This window comes from Octodon degus, unplaced genomic scaffold, assembly GCF_000260255.1.
Source record: "Octodon degus isolate 3935 unplaced genomic scaffold, OctDeg1.0 scaffold00148, whole genome shotgun sequence".
Taxonomy (NCBI): domain Eukaryota; kingdom Metazoa; phylum Chordata; class Mammalia; order Rodentia; family Octodontidae; genus Octodon; species Octodon degus.
Window position 1 is genome coordinate 6,172,435 of NW_004524724.1, and position 19,113 is coordinate 6,191,547.

Below are 19,113 nucleotides of genomic sequence, written 5' to 3' on the forward strand. Positions count from 1 at the left end.
CTCAGGATCCAGGGGCTGGATTATCAAAACTAGGGAGATTCGAGATGGTTTTTACTTGGAGGTCAGTGACTCCAGGTTAAAACTCAGCCCCTGTGCCCTGAACATCATCAGGACCGTGCAAGGACTTTGTTCCTGCATTGCCTGCTAAAATCCTACTGTGAATACTCTGGGAAGTATGGAAGTAAAATAAACATTGGAAAGTGAGTAAAACAATGGTTCTTGTAAACAATGCTGCCAAACCAAAGCAATGGTGTGGAATCTGCTCGAGGGGTTCTTCTCCCTTTCATCGGTGCCTGTAGGCTGTAGGATCCACGCAGTACCTGCTCCAGGCCTATCTAGGGATGGGCACTCATTTCAGCAGGGCTGTTTGCCAGGGGTGACTCACACAGCCAGATGCGGTGAAGCAGACTCTTTTGTTAAGGTTGCTAGAAGACGCAGCTCCCAAGGAGCCTTGCGCCGCTTGAAGACTAGAGACCTTATTTCCCTCCCTTGACAGGTGAGGAAAATGAGATGCGCGGAGTGGAAGTGGCTCGCCCAGGGCTAGAGAGCTGGTTAGCAGCAGGTCTGGAGCTGGAGTCCAGGCCCCTGATTCCCAGGGCCAATTCTCTTTCCACCATGCCGTCAGCCTCCTGAGAGACTGGCTATAGTTTCTGAGAAAGTTCTGTTGCTGCTTCCATTGCTTCTTGGTCTTTTTGGAAGCATGAATGACCTCCCTCTGTATCCTTCCTCTCTGTGGTGACCCAGGAAAACGCCACTAAGGAAAGTCACAGACCAAGTGCTCCTCCCCCACCTGTCCTCAACTTGGGGTCTCACCCAAGGTCTTCGTGCCCCGGTGTCTCTCGCCTGCAGCTGGCCTCCTTCCCCTGGAAATTAGCAAGTTCACATTTTGCGTTCACATCCCCTAGAGTAATGAAATGCGTCTTTCCCTTCCAGTAATCCAAGTTCTCTTTCTGTTGTTGTTTTTAAGAAGAGAACTCCAACGTATCAGAAGGCTTTTTGATCCTTGGAAACGGGCCTGGCCTGGTAGGAGAGTTGAGGGGATTTGCCTGCGGCCTTTTGGCCTTTTCGCACTACAGGCCTGTGCCTGCTGTTCCTTTCAAATGTCATCTGGCTGCCCCAGCAAAGACCTACTTGCGGCGACTTGGGCCCTTGGCAAACTGGGCTTCACCGGGTGTGCTGGAAGGCCCCCCACCCCCCCTCGTCCTCGTGAAGAAGCCAGGCTTTGTTCAGCCGGCTTGGGGGCTCAGTGGTCTGATGACCACTTGGGGGCTCAGTGGTCTGACGACCACTTCTCGCAGCTCCCTCCCTCTTCTTTACTTAACTGAAGATTGGAATTTTAATTGCTCAGCCACAGTTTTTAATTCCTGGTGCCCAGGAAGGGCATGGTTTATTAATTAGTTCAGATGCTCGGCGCCCTGAGCTGGGCCTGGCCGCTTCTGATTGGTTTCAACAGCTCTTGGCCTGAAATTACTCTCGGGAAGCGCAGGGAGGAGTAATTATGCAGCCGTAGCTGTGCGGTGCTGCCAGGTTAAACCCTCTGTTATGAATACACATTATGGTGTCTTAAAAGGCGTCTATTGAAATGCCATAGTTTAATAGTTTAGGCTTACAAAATCAAGTTCTCTTATGTTACAGGCAACCGCCTCTTAATTGAATGTTTTCTCCCAGTGCAGGAAAAACATTGGCTTACACACACACACACACACACACACACACACACACACACACTTAGAAGCCCGAATTGTGAAAGGCAGCATTACTTCATGATGAAAGGGAAGGACCTGGCGGCCAGTCTTCCGGGCTCGTCTCGGCTCCGCCCACATCCCAGGGCCACTTTATCACACTGGCCACCTAGCCTCGCCCCTGGGGGCCTTCCCTAGATGGGGAGGGCAGCCGGATGAAGATGGCTCCTCTTCACTGTCCCTTGGCAGGCTTGAGAGACGCGTGGGCGATCTGTAAAGCCGACGTGTGGGCGCGTCTGGGTGGGCATGGGTGTGCGCCCTGGGGACTGTGCCCGGCCCCTAGCCTCTGCCTCAGGCTCTAGTCTTGCCCTCTGCATCCGAGCGCCCTTAGCTGGGGAGCTCCGGCCACCACGCACTCCAGCGCGATGCTTCTGCTCCGGAGCCGAGGGGCGCGCGCGGGCTGAAGCTCGTGGCCCGAGTAAGCCCCTCCGCCTTTCAGACGTGCGCGTCCGGTACTCTGTCCCAGCACTGAGGAGCCACTAGCACAGCTGCAGCCTGCGTCCCGGCTGTGAGGCTCAAACGGGCCAGCGCACAAGAGCACCCAGCAAAGAGCTTGGGACCTGCAGAGCACCCAGCAAAGAGCTTGGGACCTGCAGCTGTGTGGATAGCTGAGGGCGCCACTCCCTTGTATGTACTCGTTGTGAATCTAACTTGTCACAGACTAAAAGAATTAAGGGTGCATCCTTGTGGCAGAAACTGCTGCTCCCTGCCCTTGTGACCTGCGCTGGCCCCAGCCGAGAGAGCCGAGAGCCAAGAGCAGAGAGCCGCTCCTCCACAGCACCAGCCTCCCTTTGCCAGCTTTCAGCTGGCGGGCAGGGGCTGTTCAGAGGAAAGGATCCTTATAAAATTTAGACAGTCACCCTTTTTTTACATCACCCTTCACATATTACCCTTCTTGGTTCAATTTTCATATCTCTCGCTCTCTGTGCTGTATTTTCCCTCATTTTTGCTTTTTTATGCTCTATTATATATAATTTCATTTTATCTCTAATTCATTAATTTTTCTGATAGGGTATTGAAGTCTCCACTCTGTTCTGATTGTTATTATTGTTACTAGACGTGCTAAGTGGTGCTTTTCCCAATCTGTAAGGTCATTTTAAAAAATAATCTCGGCTTGATTCTCCCCAGTGTTTTTGCTGGCGGGTTCTTGCGCTAGCCATTGCTCATGGGACCTTATTCCCATGTGCTCACCTTTTTCTTTTTTACTCGCTAGCTCATTGCCTTTTAAAATGATTCATAAGGATTCCTTCCTAGAAAGAAATTGACTTTCTCCAGAAAGGATTTGCACTTTCAGGCACCTAGAGACCTGGGACTTAAACCAGGCTTAGTATTTAATACAACCAATCATGTCATCCACTTACTTAGCTTCTCCCTTTTGAGGCATAAATTCTTCAAATTGGGCATCATTTCTCATGAAAATCAACTGATAAATTTTGGCTGAAGGAATTAATTTTTAAGTTATCACCCAAATTTGTTACCTTATTTTCCCTGTCTTTTTTGCCCTCGTTCGACTGGAAGGGTTCCTCTAGGTTGGCCCTCGTTCCTGCTGCAGTGCCTTTGCTCCCGTGCTGCGCCCCACCCGGTGGCTCCTTGGCGGATCAGCCCAGGGCCCTGCCCCTCAGGAAGCAGTGCCTCAAGGCTGATTCTCCCCCGTGCACCTCCTGGGCTTCTGCCCCCAAGCCACAGTCGCGAGATGCTTGCCACCCAAACTGATACTTCAAGAGTGCTGCTTCAGCTGTGTCTGGCCATACCCTCAGTGGCCCTTCCTAAAAGGGGTCCTTTGCTTTTCCATTGTAATGGTTGATGCACAGTGTCCATTTGAGAAGATTAGGTTAGCTAAGTGACTCAGCAGGGACCAGGGTCCTTGCCTGTAAACCTCCTGAGCCTGAGCAAGAGGCGGCAGGGAGCAGGTGTGAGGGCCTCGCCAGCCCCAGGGCAGGAGCCTGCCTGCGATGTGCGGGTGGAGGACAGGCTCGCAGAGCCCTTTCTGCTCTCGCTGCCCTCTGTAGTGGGCCCCCCGGCCCTGCAGCCAGCTGGTTACAGACTCCACAAACTGTGAGCTGAATAAACTTTTCCTTCCCTCATTTCGGGTGTTGGGTATTTTGTCTCAGCAGTGATAGAAGAGTAAGCAACACCCCCATGAAGTCGCAGCAACAGTTGAACACCAGAGTGCCTTCCGTAGAAAGAGGCTTGGCGTCTTCCGTCCTCTAAGAGGCAGAGTCAAATTTCATGAAAGAATATGATCTCTAGTTCAATCAAACTCTAGCTCCATATAAAAGTCTTTATTTCTACTTTTTGAAGTCCTGCCTACTTTTTATGATCAAATTCAAATGCCATCCCTTCCACAAAGCATCAATCCCAAAAGGCTGATCCTGGACTCCAACCCAGAGAGAGTAGTAATGCAATCGAAAGCAAATCTTTAATGCATCTCCGCTGATGCTTGGGCTTCCTGTGTGTCGGTAAGTGTAATTCTCCAGTGAGAGGCAGTGCTCTAGCTTCTGCAAGAATGATTTTCAAGATGACAAATTTCAGTCGCTTCGAAAGAGTTTTAGTTATTCTTCTTCTCCACAGTGTACGTCTGTCCGCCTTGGCTCTCTGCATTTGTTCTTAGCTGTGTCTGTGTTCCTCTTTAAATGCAGTGCCCTGAAGTTGGGATCTTCCCTAAAATGTGCATTTCATGCGTAGTCTTTCTGCTTCTGTACACGTAGCCTGTTCTCACAGGCTCGCAGCAGCGCAGTCCTCCGCTCACTCTTACCTTCAGTTGAAATCCTGGCGGCATCTTTTAAATTATGTGTTGTTTCTAAGTGACTTCTCTTCTGCTTCGCATGAATGCAGTCGTTTCTTTTTTTAAAATTTTTTATTTATTTTAATGAGAATAATAACAATGAAACAGTTTCAAAACAGGTTAGTAGGATAGTTACAATAATTAATACATTGCATATTGTTGTCTTCGTAGTAGTTATTCAGAGTACAAGATGCAGACATGATGTCTTGTCTGAACAATAAGAGTACAAGCTTTCTTCTCATTGAACTAATAGAAGGCAGCTATATATCTATCCCAACTATTTTGTATATACATATATAATTTTTTTCACTACGAAATGGTCCTTTATTTATATCTTCCTTTTTTGTTTTATCAGAGATGGGTGTTTCATTGTTGTTAGAGAAGCTGTATTTGGAGAAGTCTTTAAAGGATCTTTTCATACTTGATGCCAGTTCAAATATTGTACATACTTGAATTCAACAAAATATTTAGCGGTTTCTGAGATCTGCGACTGAGCTCCCGGTGCCTGGCCAGTCCACATGCCTCTGAGGCATCTTAGTGGCTCCTTAAGGCGCTGGGCCCTGGAGCCACTCTGGGGCTCCCAAGTCTTGGTTTCTCATGGGCTGGTCCAAGGTGCTTTGCTGCCATTGTGCAGTGTAGGTGTTCTGCTCTGTGCCCCAGCTCACGCGCTCGGCTTGTGTTCCACTTGGGGGCTGGGGGACTCCGTTGGGCAGAGAGCAGCTTCTCAGAGCAGAGTCAGCCAACACCCAGCAGCAACTGGGTTGTAGGAAAAGGGGTCAAGAAGGGCCACCCTCGGGACCTGTGTAGTCGGCAGGACACTGGGACTCTTGAGTACGGTTCTTTTCTGCTGTCTCCCTCTCCCTGGCTCCGTGTCATGGGCTGTGGAGGTACCGGTGTGTGGGATGGAGTCAGCAGAGATCTGGAGGGAGTGCCATCTAGTCTGTACTGACTCTGATCTGCTGCCCTTTGTGGTGACATTTACTGGGCAGAACTCGGCCTTGGCCTCTGCAGAGCCCCAGTGTGGCCAACCAGGAGAAGGTTAGGAACGTCCCTGCTGTACATTCCAAGAACCCTGTGAACTCCAAAACTGTCCAAGGACCAAGTGCTCCAGTTAAAAATGTACAAAGTTAACAAATTAAAAGATAACTGGTTAATACTAAGACAGACATATCAAGGACCAGCCCTTCAGCCAGGTGTCATGTGGTACGCCTGTCAGCCCAGCTCCAGTACACAGAGGAAGGAGGATCACCCTGAATTCAAGGCCAGCCTTAGCTATGTAGTGAGTTCAAGGCCAGCCTGAGCCACATAGTGAGACCTTGTCTCAAAAACACCAAAAAAAAAAAAAAAAAGAACAAACAGAAGAAAGAACATCAGACCTCAGTCTACTTCATTCACATTCAGTTCTTGAGTTATTTTTATTCTTTTAAATTTTATAAAATATGTACATGTAGTTAAACATGAAAATGCTATAAAAAGGTAGACAAATTGTAAGGGACCTATTTCTTCACTGATTTGACTTTCTTTGCCACTCCCCAGAGCTAGCTTGCTCATGTTTTCCTATCTAGATGTCCAGAAATAATTGTTGATACAAATGTATGTAAATTTATTATTTTATGCAAAGATAGCGCAGTAGATAGACTGCCAAGTTGGTGTTGTCACTAAAAAAGATCTTGCAGTCATTTTTTAGTGACGGTAGAGTTGCATGACTATTCATCCAACCTGTCACTGCTTAGTTTTGATCTCTAACAGACGATTTTGCTACTCCTGAATTCTGCCATGGAGCTCGTACTTTCTTGTGTGTGCATCATTATACACCCTTACCCTGAGCACTGCCAAGTCAGAACCATGTCCTCGCTTCTGAGCAGGATGCAGCCGACCATGAATGTCTGTGTGCCGAGGGCAGCACATGCCCGTGCCAGGTCCAAACATTTATATTATACGATCTGTCTTTTAGCCTGAGTTACGCTTGCCCGCTCTCTGCCCATTTGTTGTCAGCCTTCTTCCCAGCATGCAACTTAGAATCAGAAAAGATGGACACTGTCGCAGTTGAGAAAAGCGCAAAGTGATTCCCAAGGGCAGGACATTGTGACAGCAAGTACTAAGGTGTATCCATATGTAACTGAAATACTAAGATAATTATGTTTCAAGGAACAAAAACTCTGAATCTTACGTAAAATTTGAGAGATTCACTGCTAAGAACTTGCGCAGCTGAAGTATTTCTCAGGAACATGAGCTTTCGGGAAACTGAGTCTCTGTCTCTTCGCTTGCAGTGAAGTACATGCGAGAAGCCACGCCCTACGTGAAGAAAGGATCCCCGGTGTCCGAGATTGGGTGGGAGACACCTCCTCCAGAGTCCCCTCGGCTGGGGGGCGGCTCCTCGGACCCTCAGGCATCCTCGCAGGCCTTCTCCTTCCACAGAGACCAGAAGAGCATCCCGCTGAAAATGTGCTACGTCACTCGGAGCTTGGCCCTGGCCGACCCAGAGAGCAGGTGAGACAGCCCAGCACTGCCCTCCTCCGGGGTCTCCACCCCGGGGCCCGAAGGGCTTTGGCCAAGTTGTGCTCATAATCTAAGGCCACTCTGTGGTTCCTAAAGAGCAGCACAGAGGACACATTAGAGACCATGACAAAGAGAGAAAGTGTGTGTGTGTAAGCATGCCTGTGTGCGCGCGTGCGCATGCGTGTGAATTCCATCCATCACCCTCTCCTCCTCCTCCTTCCTTCCTCTTACCCCCACGAGGCATATGTGCACTAGGCCTGGCTTCTGGAATGTGGACAAGAAGCTGGCACTGAGATTCCGAGTGCCTTCACTGGCTCTGCCATTGCCAGGTGATGATGTGACTGGGGGGGTGCATTTCTCAAGCCACTGTGCCTCAGCTTTGTCACCTGCAGGATAGGACAGGAACTGACTAAAGAGGGGTTGGAGGGTTCAACAGGGGCAGCAATGTGGTGTAGGTGACACAGGGACATCCTCTGAGCGTGAGACCCTGGAAGACCGGGGTCAGACATGAATAAGTGAATCTGCCTCGGGGGCCCAGCGCAGCACAATTCGCAATTCTGAGAGAGAAGCCTGAGGCTGCTTTCTAAGCTAAGCCTCTCTAAGCGCAAAAGAGAAAGAGGCAGGCGTTTTTGACGCCAGCCCGGGGCACCGTTGCCCCAAGTCTCCCTGCTACAGGACAGATGTCACCCAAACCCTGGCAATTAGACGAGATCCAGCCAAGAGAAAGTAAATGTTTGGGGTCCCTTTTTGCCCAAAATACCTGACTTTAACTGTCAGAACAGAAAATATCTGTGTTGGAAGAAAGTAGGAGAGATACAGAGAGAGAATTGAGCCCACACGTGGGCCTCCTGTTGACCTCTGCCTCCACAGTAAAGTGCTAAAAATATGAGCAGCTCTTCTGGGCCTTATTTATAACAGTGGGGACAGCTGCACCCCGCCGAAGAGGAGGCATTTGGCTGGGCTCCGAGGTGCTGAGGGGGGAAAGCCAAAAGAACAAGGGTGGGGGAGAGTTGTCCTTTGGGCTGGCAGCACGATGTCCTTTGTGTCACCCCAGTAACTCTGTCCAAGGAGGCTGCAAGGACCCCTGGGGTGGGCGGGGGGAGGGCCGGAAGGGGTCCCTATGCCCCACCTATGTCAGCTTCGTCTGCACAGGGATTGACCAGTGGGTCTGTCAGTCAGGCTCCCCATGGGAAAGGCTTGTAGGCCACACCAGGAAGCCAGTGCTTAGGAACCAGCTCCATCTCCTGACTGTTTGGAGCCTCCTTTCCTGGGCCTGCAGTTCATGTCTTCCTCTTCCCGTCTCTCACCCATGTCATCCAAAGAACCCTCGCTTGTAGGAATTGAATGGTTAGGAACTGGACTCGGAAGTGGTATGGTCTCGGTCTGTTTAATATTTCTCTTGCACTTGGCTTTATGCAGATTCCTTTAGAACAAGGGCAGCAAAGCAGTAGCCTGCAAGTGCGCCCACCCCTCCCTCATGTAGGATTTCTTTTAATGGTCTGGCTTGTGTTTGGAGAAACTAGAATTGGTTGCCATTTTGAGTAGTTGGAGAATCTCACACGATAAAAACAGATTTCTATCTTGCTAGAAAAACTGGAAGGACTACTGAGACTACTGAGTCATGGGGCTGTAGGCTGGGTTCCTATGCATGGCCCAGGAGAGGTGTCCCTCTGCCCAGGGGAGGAACACTCCTGTTACCTGCACCTTGTGGATGGGGACGAGCTCATCGCCTACCTGCTCCTGCACATCACCTGCCCCTTCTCTAACCTGTGTCCCTGCCCGGTCTCCTTAACAGTCCTCAAGATTCTACCTTTGGCCCCATAAAACACTGTGGCACAGTGCTTATAAGTGGCCAGGGTCACTGCTGCCATACGGGGACAGCCTTGTGAATGCCTGGCAGCATCAGGGACCAGCTATTTCCCAAAAATGCAAACAGAATGGAAAATTTATTTGGGTATCATTGACGTAATGGACACACTGGAGAGAAAGTTGGAATAGATTTCTAGGTTTCTTCCAGCAGTGGGCTCATATGCAGGGGCATTACTTCTAGGTCAGGCAGTTATAGATTCTTAAATTTTTTACTTATATTAGGCCATGTTTGTAGTACAGAATGGTTGCATTCATGATGTTTTAAAGAATATTTTGGGAAACATCAGGCCTTAATCTAAATATTGGCAGCTTCACCTGCGCGTCAGCCAGTGGAGGAGGAGGTGTTAAACGTCCATGTGCATGCAGTGCTCTTCAAGCCCACGGTCTCCGTGGGTCTGCGGCGTTTCCTCCCTGGGAGGGCACATGCCCGCCGCACTGGGTGTGAGGCCCACAGGCAGCATGGAGGATGAACGCCGAGCCCATGGATGAGATGGCAGGGCCGCACGGGTGCAGAGCTGGTGCGAGAAAGGAGAGGAACCGAGGTGCCACCCACCCCCCGCTGAAGGAAAGGAGGAAGAGGAGAAAAGGGAAACGATATGTTATGCAGTGCCGATGTATGCCGGGCAAAGTGTAACCTCCCAGTCAGAAATGTGAAGCTTGCAAAACAGCTCATGCAGGGCAGAAGAGACACACTTCCCACAGAGTGATTTTTTTAAAGGTCAAAGACAGAGGGCCTGGCAGAAGTGGACGAGGAAACTGCAGAGCAGTGACAGCAACGGAAGGCGTCCGTTTCCATCTTGATGTGTGACTCGGAAAATGCAAGCTGAACACAGAAAATAAGGCGAGGAAGGGCTGACTTATGCTGAAGGCCGAATCCACAAGGAACGTTCGGTGGGTGTGAATGCAGAGCTAACAAGATAGCCGCCGCCTTCGTGGTAGGAACTGCAGAGAGGACGAGAGAAACTGACACGTACGCTGATCAGATAATGCCATGCGCACCGCTGTCGGTCCAGGACAGGGACAGTGGCGAGGAAGAGATAAAGGATAAGTAAGATACACAAACTCCAAGCAGCATCATGAACAAGGCAGATCTAGATACATTGCAAACTTTGGTAATAGAAAAAGAAAACACTCTAACTGCACTTAGAGCCTACACGAAAGTAGCCAGAGATGAGGTCACAAAGACAATACTGTGGGTTGCATAAGACAAAAGAAATACAAGCAACATCCTCTGAGGATAACGGAAGCTCACTGGAATAGCAGTAACAAAAAGCATGGAACACCTGTTCTCTTGGACGTTTAAAGGTGCTGCATAGTGAAACTCTTGGGTCAAAGATGAAATACAAAAATAAAACTGCAGCATTTAAAAAATATTGAAAGGGGGCCGGGGAGATGGCTCAGTAGGATAAGCACTTGCCTGGCAAGTGCAAGGTCCTGAGTTCAATCCCTAGTACCGCAAAAACATAAATAAATAATAAAAAAATTGAAAACACTGCACATAGCTATAAAAAAGAAAGGAGGAGAGCAGAGTTTGATTGGCCATCGAGGCCTGGGCACACAGCCTAGGCGTAAGTCTCATCCAGCCCGAGTTGCTATCTGTACTTGCCGCCTCTTGGATCTCTGTCTTGGAGAGTGAAGCTGCTCCAGAAGGGACAGTTGAAGTCAACCATAGCAGCCCCATCCTGGCTGACTCTGGTCCATTTCTAAACCTTAATTCCCATCACCTCCAACCTCCTAGGGTGGCAGAGCAGCAGAACTGAGCAGGAAGCCAGGGCTCTTGGCCTGGGGTGCTGTCACCTGAGAACGGAGACAGACACCACAGGCCTCGGGGCCAGTCCCCTCCGCTGGTCACACACAGTGGCTCATAGTTTGCACTAAAACCTCTGCTGTTTCCCTGACAAGTGCAAGGGCCTGAGTTCAAACCCCGGTTCCACCAAAAAAAAAAAATAAATAAATAAATAATAATAATAATAATAATAATAATAAAATAAAAATAAAACCTCTGCTGTTCAGTTGCTCAAAGGAAACAGCCACAGAGCAGCAGGCAGAATTCCGCTATTTCCCCGGGAAAGGTCGCTCCGCAGGCACTGGAGCCACAGTCGGGCCTCCGCTCCGGCCACCCGCGGTTACAACCCGCTCCTTCCTCCCACCTGTCACATTGCTCTTGCGCCGCAGCACGTGAAGCTCCTCGAGCAGCCCCGCCTCGTCCTGGCCCCGCAGGTGTCGGCCCAGTTCCTGTAGGGGGCTTCCTTTCCGCCTTGCTCCTTCTCTGCCCCGCCTTCTGCTCCCATGCTGCTGGCCAAGAGAAGGAGAGAGACGCAGCACACACCCCTGCAGTCAGGATGGCTTGTTGTCGCTTGCTGTATTTAAACATCTCAGTATTTCCTTAGAAAAACAAATTTAAAAACACTAATTTTGGATACTTTCAGTGTGTGCAGCTGTTGCCCACTTCATCGTCTATGCTTCAAAAATCCTCAGATAAGCCAGCCTGGTCTGCAGACGACCTCCTGCGGCCCCGTTAAGCCTCAGCAGGGCCGCCTTCTTGCACCCCATGTTCGGCTCTGCCCTGTGTAAAGCTCAGTCCCACACAGCACCCCTCAGTGCCCAGCCAGCCCCTCACCATAGCCTCGTAGGGTCTGAGGTACCCAGTAACTTCACTTTAATACCCGAGCTTTCTGGAACGTCGCTTGTACCCAGTAGACATTCAGAAAATATTTTTGTTAACAAATAAAAAATGGTGCGTGCATCTGTCCATTTTCGTATCCTTACCTGTATAAAATATTACTTTAAAAATTTTTCATTAAATAGCCTCAAGAATGAGAGAATGAGTAGTAGAGCACCTCCTTCCTGAGTGATGTAGAAAGCTAAACAGATCACTTCAGTCACCCAAAGAGTGCAGCGCTTCCACATAGGCCAGCTACGGGGGAAGTGTACTCGCAGCCGAAGTTGCTAGGGAGCCCCTCCGCTTCCGGGGTGCTCTCTTCCGGTGGTGGAGTTCAGTTTTTCTTAGTGAATTTGATCACTTTCCAGACCTGGTGCCCTGGAGTTCTTTCCTGTCACATTGTTTGGCATTTTAAATGACCCTAGACGCTGTAGTTACGAATTTATGGATAGAGGGTCTTTGGGTGACAACTAAAGTAATAATAGTCCCTTCCTGGGTTTAGCGTTCTCCTTTTCCCGGCATCACAGCACCCCCCCCCCCCCCCCCCCCGCCACTCGCTGGACTGTGCACGCTAAGCTTCGAAGGTTGTGGAGCACTGTGCTCGCTTCATGCACCCCGAGTGAAGATGCAAGAGGTCCTCACGGCCGCCTCCTTTCCTAGCCAAGTCTATCGATGAGAAGGGCTTCTCTTGTGAGAAGAGACTCACAAAATATGGATTTCCTAGCTGTTTTCTTCAGTCTTATCGACCCAGCATGGTGGCCTCATAACCGAAACTACTGCCAGAAAGAGATTGTGACTAACACTACATGTGGGAAACCCAAGAAAACGTAAAATCCATTTAGAGCAGTGCTGTCCTGCGTGGATCTGAAGTTGAAATATAGGAGTTTGCATCCCGGTAGCGTCACATACGCCTTTCCACTCCACCCCCTCCGATGCCTCCTCTGCGATGGCTCGAGTGTTTGTCCCCCCAAGTTCATGCATTGGATGGAACCTAATCTTTGGTTGTTGGCATTTAAAAGGAGCCAGGTCTAGTGGAGGGATTTGGGGGCCCATGTGCTCTCTGCCCCAGGAGCACACGCAGCTACAGGACCTGCACCCACCCTTGGTCCCCTGGTGACTTACTTGGTCCTGGGTCCCCCGCTCCAGGGCCATGGGTGATAGATTTCTAGTGTGTGTAAGTTGTCAGGCTAAGCAGGCAGGACAGACTGCACCATCACCTGTGAAATGTGGCAAATCCCTGGGAGTGCGTGTGTCGAAGGCAGCCATGACCTGAGGCTGGACCTGAGCCCCCTGTGGGCCTGGCAGCCTCGAGTCCACGTAAGTGCAGGCTTCAGTCAGAATAGCCTCGCTGCGAGGTACACAGCAAAGGCCCTGGCTGCTCCACACAGCTCACCAGCCGGAGCTTCCGGGTCGAGTCATGTTCCCAAGCCACAGAGCAGAGAACGTGGGAAGACGCCTTTCACAAGGGTTGGCACTGCTGGGCTTGTTGGGTTTTCTGTAGGGACCTCAGCTCCAGTTTCCCAACTCCTGCCCTCCTAAGGCCTTTATTATCATTTCTTTCTGGTGTGTGTCAAAGTCTAAGGCTTCACCTACCACTACTGCCACATCCCACCCCATGCTTTCTTGGGGTGCCATATGATGACTTTAAATTCTTCCCATCCTGGACTGCAGGCTCCCCAGCTCCTCCTGTTTTGGTACCTGTGAGTTTTCTTTTCTTTCTTGCAAAATCAGTATTACACTGAAACACAAATGCCTGTTCTCAGACTTTGCCTGGCTGCCTGGCTGTGAGGAGCAGAACGCGCCTCTGAATCCGTGTGGTCCATGAGGGCGCTCCTCAGCGAGCTTTCGCTGACGTTAGCACCACGCGGGCCGTGGGCTCATCATCACTCCTCTGGACCACCGTTCCGCTGGAATAGGGTCCTCCCAAGAGAAGGAAGTGGAGGCAGCGGGCCGTCAGCGCCTGGAATGAAGCCAGCAGAATGATCCTCAATGAAGTAGAAGGAAGTTCTGTTTGTGCAACTGAAATTTAGAGAAAATAAGTTAGGCATTTTCCATCACATGTAAAACTAAAAACAAACAAACAAAACCCATGAGCATTATGTTTTGGGTAAGAAGAAAATTCTTCCATTTAAAATTATGCAATGCTGTCTACCACTAAGAAGGCCATTTTAGCCAGGCTCACTCTGTCTGTCTCTCATCTGTGTACTTTCCTATCTACCCGCCTTCTCACACACCTGTCTACATATCTGTATAATTGCTCCTTTTTTACAAAACCACAAGAGAAGTGTTCTGTCCTTGGAGAAGAAGGATACCTGTAAAAGGAGCTGCGATCTCAGTGTTTGGTCCCGCAGTGCTCACCTCCTACATTTGAGAACAGCGGGAAGTGGAGTGTGCAGGAACATCCAGCAGGTGTTTCCAAGGTGACTGGCAGGGGGCTGCTTCAGGAGGTTGTGTAGCGTCAGTCGGAAGCATGAAACAGGGAGCAAGTCCTAAGTAGATGCATCACTTTTACTACTTGGTCGTGTGGGTGTGTGCGTGGCATTACCTGGTAGCGCTCACAATAGACTGAACAAAATGGGTGGGATGCTCCCTTTTAAAAGTGATTTTAAATAAAAAGGTAAATGTTATCAAAAGTATAAAAGCATATTGTTTGGAATTCAAATAGAACTAAAAGACTCATTTTTTAAAAGGCGGTGAGTGTTTATTATGCACTTTGCAGCCCGTTGTGTAGAACAGCGTCAGGGCCCCCGTCTGGAGTCTGGGAACTTTGCTCTCCTATGAGCGCAATGACGCCTTCCTCCCTCTCTCCTCAGTCATCTCTCTGTCTCCTGGCAGGAGGACGTTAGGGCGCTAAGGTTGTTTCTGACTGTTTCTTTTGCTATCCTTCATAATTTTATCGTTCAGCCCTTCTCCTGAGCGCGTTTTGTTCGCATTCCTCTTGCTGGTCTGCTCCTTTCTTTTTCACAGAAGCTCTTGCCTTATGGATAGCACCTTTTCTGTTAATTCCTGGACACTATTCCTTAAATTTGTTTGCTTTTCTTGGTGCTCTTTGTCGTTCCTGTGAGCTTGTTGCTTGTTTTCCCTGCGTGTCGGGAGCTTAGTCCTCCCTGCTGGAGTTGCCCCGCTGTCTGTGGAGCCTGTGTTGCCCGATCATGTTGCGCCAGGTCTAGGAAACTCGGGAAAACCTGGACAGTTACTGCTTGTCCAGCCTCCCTCGGCGGAGCACCTGCTAATTCTGCAAATGCCAGTGTTTAGAAGTTCTCGCTGCCTCTGCTGTTTCCTTGGAAAGGAACCAGCCAGCCTTGTTCTGGGGATGTGGTGGTGGGTGGGGAGGGGCGTGCGCAGCAGTTGGCTTCCATGAGGTCCTCGCACACAGCACTTTTGCAAAGGGCCCTGCTCCTGGCCCTGGCTCTTGTCTTTCTGGTTCCCAATTTTTTTTTGGAACCGGGGATTGAACTCAGGGCCTTGCGCTTGCCAGGCAAGCACTTATGCTACTGAGCCATCTCCCCAGCTCCCCAACTCTCATCTTTCTGGAGGTCCTCAGACCCTCCAGCTCCCAAGAGCCTAGGGCCCAGCCTGGGCTGGAGTCCTTCCTGTGCGCCTCTGGCTGGAAACTTGCGGTCTGTCCTTCCAGATGTTGAGCTCTTGTCTTTCTCCTTCTCTTGTGGCTTTCATCTACTTTACGGCCTTCACTAGGTCCTCATGAGTGAGAAGATACTGGCACGAGTGGCCAAGCCACTGCGTTCTCAGTAAGAACCCTTGCATAATTCACATCTTTATATATAACAGGGTGCACAAAAGGCTCATTTTAATGAGCTTAGAAAAACATTTTCATAGCCTTGTTATTTTTAAGAAAATATATTTCCTTCATAAATAAACTTCAGGGTTCATACTAATTATCATACATTTTTAATCACTGGAGTAGGAATTAGGAAGGTTCCCGCAGCAGTAGCCGTGAGCTGGTTAAAACCGCCTCTTCCTCCGCGTGGTGGAGTTGAGGAGAGGGCTCTCCACACCCGGTGCCATGCCCTCACCCATCTGCAGGCCCACGCGCATTCACCCGAGGGCCTGGCTGGCCCTGGAGCACCATTCCAGGAAAGGTTGTTTTCCTCTTCCGTGGGGTCTTGGAGAGGCTGACCTTGAGCATTTGGGCACTCAGGATTTTTGCTAATGTTGACTCTCAAATTAGAGGTCTTGACCCCTGCTCTTGATACGTTAATTGAGCTCCATTTGGTTTGCAAATAGCTGCTCCAGAATTTTCAAGCTGAGATAGTGATGGCTGGGCTAATCACCCCAGTGCTGCCAGGCTTGTGCTCAAGTAGGCAGCACCTTTAGTGGGGTTCTGCGGAGGGAGGGGGCTTCACAGAGACCCCGCCCATCCTTCTTGTGCTGCTCTTGCAGAACCTTGTTTTCCTCAGGGGAGAAAGGGATGGGGCACAGAGCCCCAGTATACATTTAGAACTCTAATCTCAGCGTATGGAGCAGGTGTCTAACACAGATATTTCCTTTGCTCCTAAACGACATCACAGTAGACTCTGTTTTTTAAATTTTATTTATATGTGTGTGTGTGTGTGTGTGTGTGTGTGTGTATGGCCAGCTCAGCCCACCGGGGGGCGGGGCTGGCTGGCATGTGGTGCTGGGGATTGAACCACGTGGTCCCTGTGCCTTGCTGAGCTTGTTCTAAGTAGGTGCTTTAGGCCACTGAGCCATCTCACCAGCCCCCACAGTAGACTCGACACTGGCTGTTATACTATCTGATTTGGATTTCTTTCTTTTCCTTAACTTTTAACTTTTGAACAGACAGATTGATCACTGAAGTTCCGTGCTTGGTGCCCCGTGTCTCTGTTGTGTTTGCCACCAGTCCTAGAGCAGCGTATAGAGACCCTTCCCTGAGCACAGAGGGCAGTGGGCATAGTGTCCGGCCCAGTTCCGGCAGCAAACAGATGTTGTCCTTGAAGGAGTGACATGGAGCCCAGGGACTTTTCTGGGGAGTGGGCTGTGTAAAGAGCCCACCTCAGAGTGTAGCCACCGCAGAGAACAGTTCCTGTGACTGTGAAGACAGTGGCCCTGGGAGAGGATCGGCTCCACTTAGGCTGAGAGGAGGTCAGGACCCAGGCCTTTCCCTTCCCCCGGCCTGGCATCTCTTGGCCATGCTTCCAGTTAACTGCATGGAAGCAGAAGCCAGAGGCCAGAAGCCTGAGGGTGCCACGCGGTGCACAGGGTTCAACATCTTGGAGCACACGGCCAGGAAAGAAGTGTAGAGAATGAAGCTAGAGGCAAAAATGTTAAACAGGAATGACAAATCAAAAAATTCTGCCTCTTTGAAAATAGGTCTGATTTTGTGATACATGAAATCCTAGTTGTAAGAAAACAGGGGTAACGCAGAGCACAGGTCCCTGCTCTGTGGGATACCAGCACCTTGGTCAGCCCCAAATGGCTGTGTGTAGGCTCCTGCTCAGTGAGTGCCCACCTACGGCTTTGGTAGAGATTTCTTTGAGCCATCACATTGTGAGCTTGACAGAGAAGTGACATCAGGATGCCAGAGAGTAGGACAGTTTGTTTCAGTCAGCTGCAAGCTGCAGGCCAGCTGGACATCATGGCGCTTGGATGGACGATAGGGGGACCCTTCTACCCCTCTGCAGAAGTGGAAGCCTCTTCTTCCATGGTGACAGAGCTGTAGGCTGGAGAAGGCACAGCACACAGGCGCTGTCCCACCCCAAGATGGTTATGACAGCGCAGCATGCGAGCGGGGCACCCGTGCGTGGGGCAGGAGATGCGAGGAGAGGAGGAGACGCCTTGCCGCGGCAGCCGGTCATCAGGGGGACCCACAACCTGGGCTGCAGAATCTTCTTAATATTCATTTGCTTTCGCCTGAAATGCCAGATTACTTACCCTTTCCACACACACTTCCTCTTATGGTGTGGCATGTCGGGGGTGGTTGTTTTTACAATCTGGAATAAACCCTCTGCACCACATCTGCTGTGAAATACACAGCAAACGCCGAGACGTGCGGTTTGTTTCCATTGCCTGCATCATCAGTCATTCGATCAGAACACATTTCCTTGTGGTTCGTGGAGGCAGGACGCTCAGTCCAGCAGCCCGAGCTCGTGCCGCTCCTTTCTCAAGCACCCTGGCAATACTTCTTAAACCACCTTTATTGTACAGGGAAGATGAGTGACTTCCAGGCCGGGCTGACCCCAGCTGGTTACTGGCTTTTCTATTTATTATCTGGGAATTCAACTTCTTTGAGTTTTTAAAATTTATGGAATAAGGGTGACTGCTTGTCTCCGTATATACTGTTTCCAGAATTAACTCAACTTATTGGTGCCCAATATCGGGGACACAATACTCCCTTGGCAAATGCCATCTCTTCCCATTTACCCTCTCTTTGAAAAATATCCAGCCCTCCAAAGAGCGCCAGAAGATTCTTCTGATGTCATGGGAGGTGTGATGCATCTTCTAGATAGTTCTATTAGGTGCTGGAAAGGCCTGCGTAAAGCATTGAGTTGAAACTTATAGAATGGTGGTTTTAGTTAGCTGAAAACCACACCATGATTTTAGACATTTCTGTCCGATGTAGCTGACAGGTGGAAGAACTAGGTCAGGTTGCAAATAGCATCTTTAGTTTAATTTCTCCAGGAAACACAGAGGTGGGCTTTGAATCACTAAAAAGGTGTAGGAGCCACCAAGGCCACATGTGGATTCATAGAAGTACTCCAGCAAGGTTTGATGCCACCCACAGGCCTCCATCCTGCTGTCAGCTGTGCAGTTAAAAGGGAGAGAGGTGTATAAAACAGGGTGCATGCTCGAAAGTGGAAATCTGAACCAAATATCCCTGCTGTTACCAGAGTAATCCCGGCACCGTGCTGGCTTCCTCGTGCGCCGGGCTGCAGAACTCCATGCGCACCTGTGCACAGGCCATGCTGGGCCACTCGGGGCCCCAGCCACAGAGCACGCACGCTTCAGTTGTCTACTGGTCTGCAGATGGTTCTCCTCGTTCTGCCTTTCCTTGCTAAATCCTTTGAAGGGAGACACGCACACTGTTATGCTTAAGGCTTTTGCTGCGTGGAAGAGAAAAGATTTAAACTGATTCGTACAGCACTGAGCTATAGGAGCTAATGAAAATGTGGAGCTCTTGCCAACATTCGTGGAAGCTCAGAATTAGTGCTGTCATCAAAGTCTACATTAGAGAGGAAAGAATACGGAGCTCTGAAGACAACGACATAGGTTTAGATCCCAATTCTCTGAGATCTCGAGGGCTTTATTTTGCCTCTCTAAGCCCCAACTTATCCATCCATAAGATATTTAATAAGACACGCTTTTTGGGACTGCTACCCAGCTTAACACAAAGTGTGCACTTTCTGAGAACGATAGTTTTTTGTTTTTTGTTTTTTTTAATTTCGCTACTTCTACTTTTTAACATGGTATCAGGCACTTTAGAATATCTCCAACGACCAGATATTTCAATAAAGTACTTAGAACTCTCAAATATATATATTAATGAGAACTAAAATGCACACAAAACAATGGTTATGATACAATCATCTTCTACATGT

At 49.6% G+C, this 19,113-nt stretch overlaps 1 protein-coding gene across 2 annotated transcripts in view; it reads left to right on the forward strand.

The window, feature by feature from the left end:
- The window catches only part of Sntb1 (syntrophin beta 1), a 227,324-nt gene that overhangs the window by 92,161 nt on the left and 116,050 nt on the right, over nt 1-19,113 (forward strand). For both annotated transcript variants that reach the window (XM_023702316.1, XM_004642264.2), the window contains exon 2: nt 6,798-7,017. In XM_023702316.1, coding sequence (XP_023558084.1) covers nt 6,798-7,017 — 220 coding nt within the window. The remainder of the gene's footprint in view (nt 1-6,797; nt 7,018-19,113) is intronic.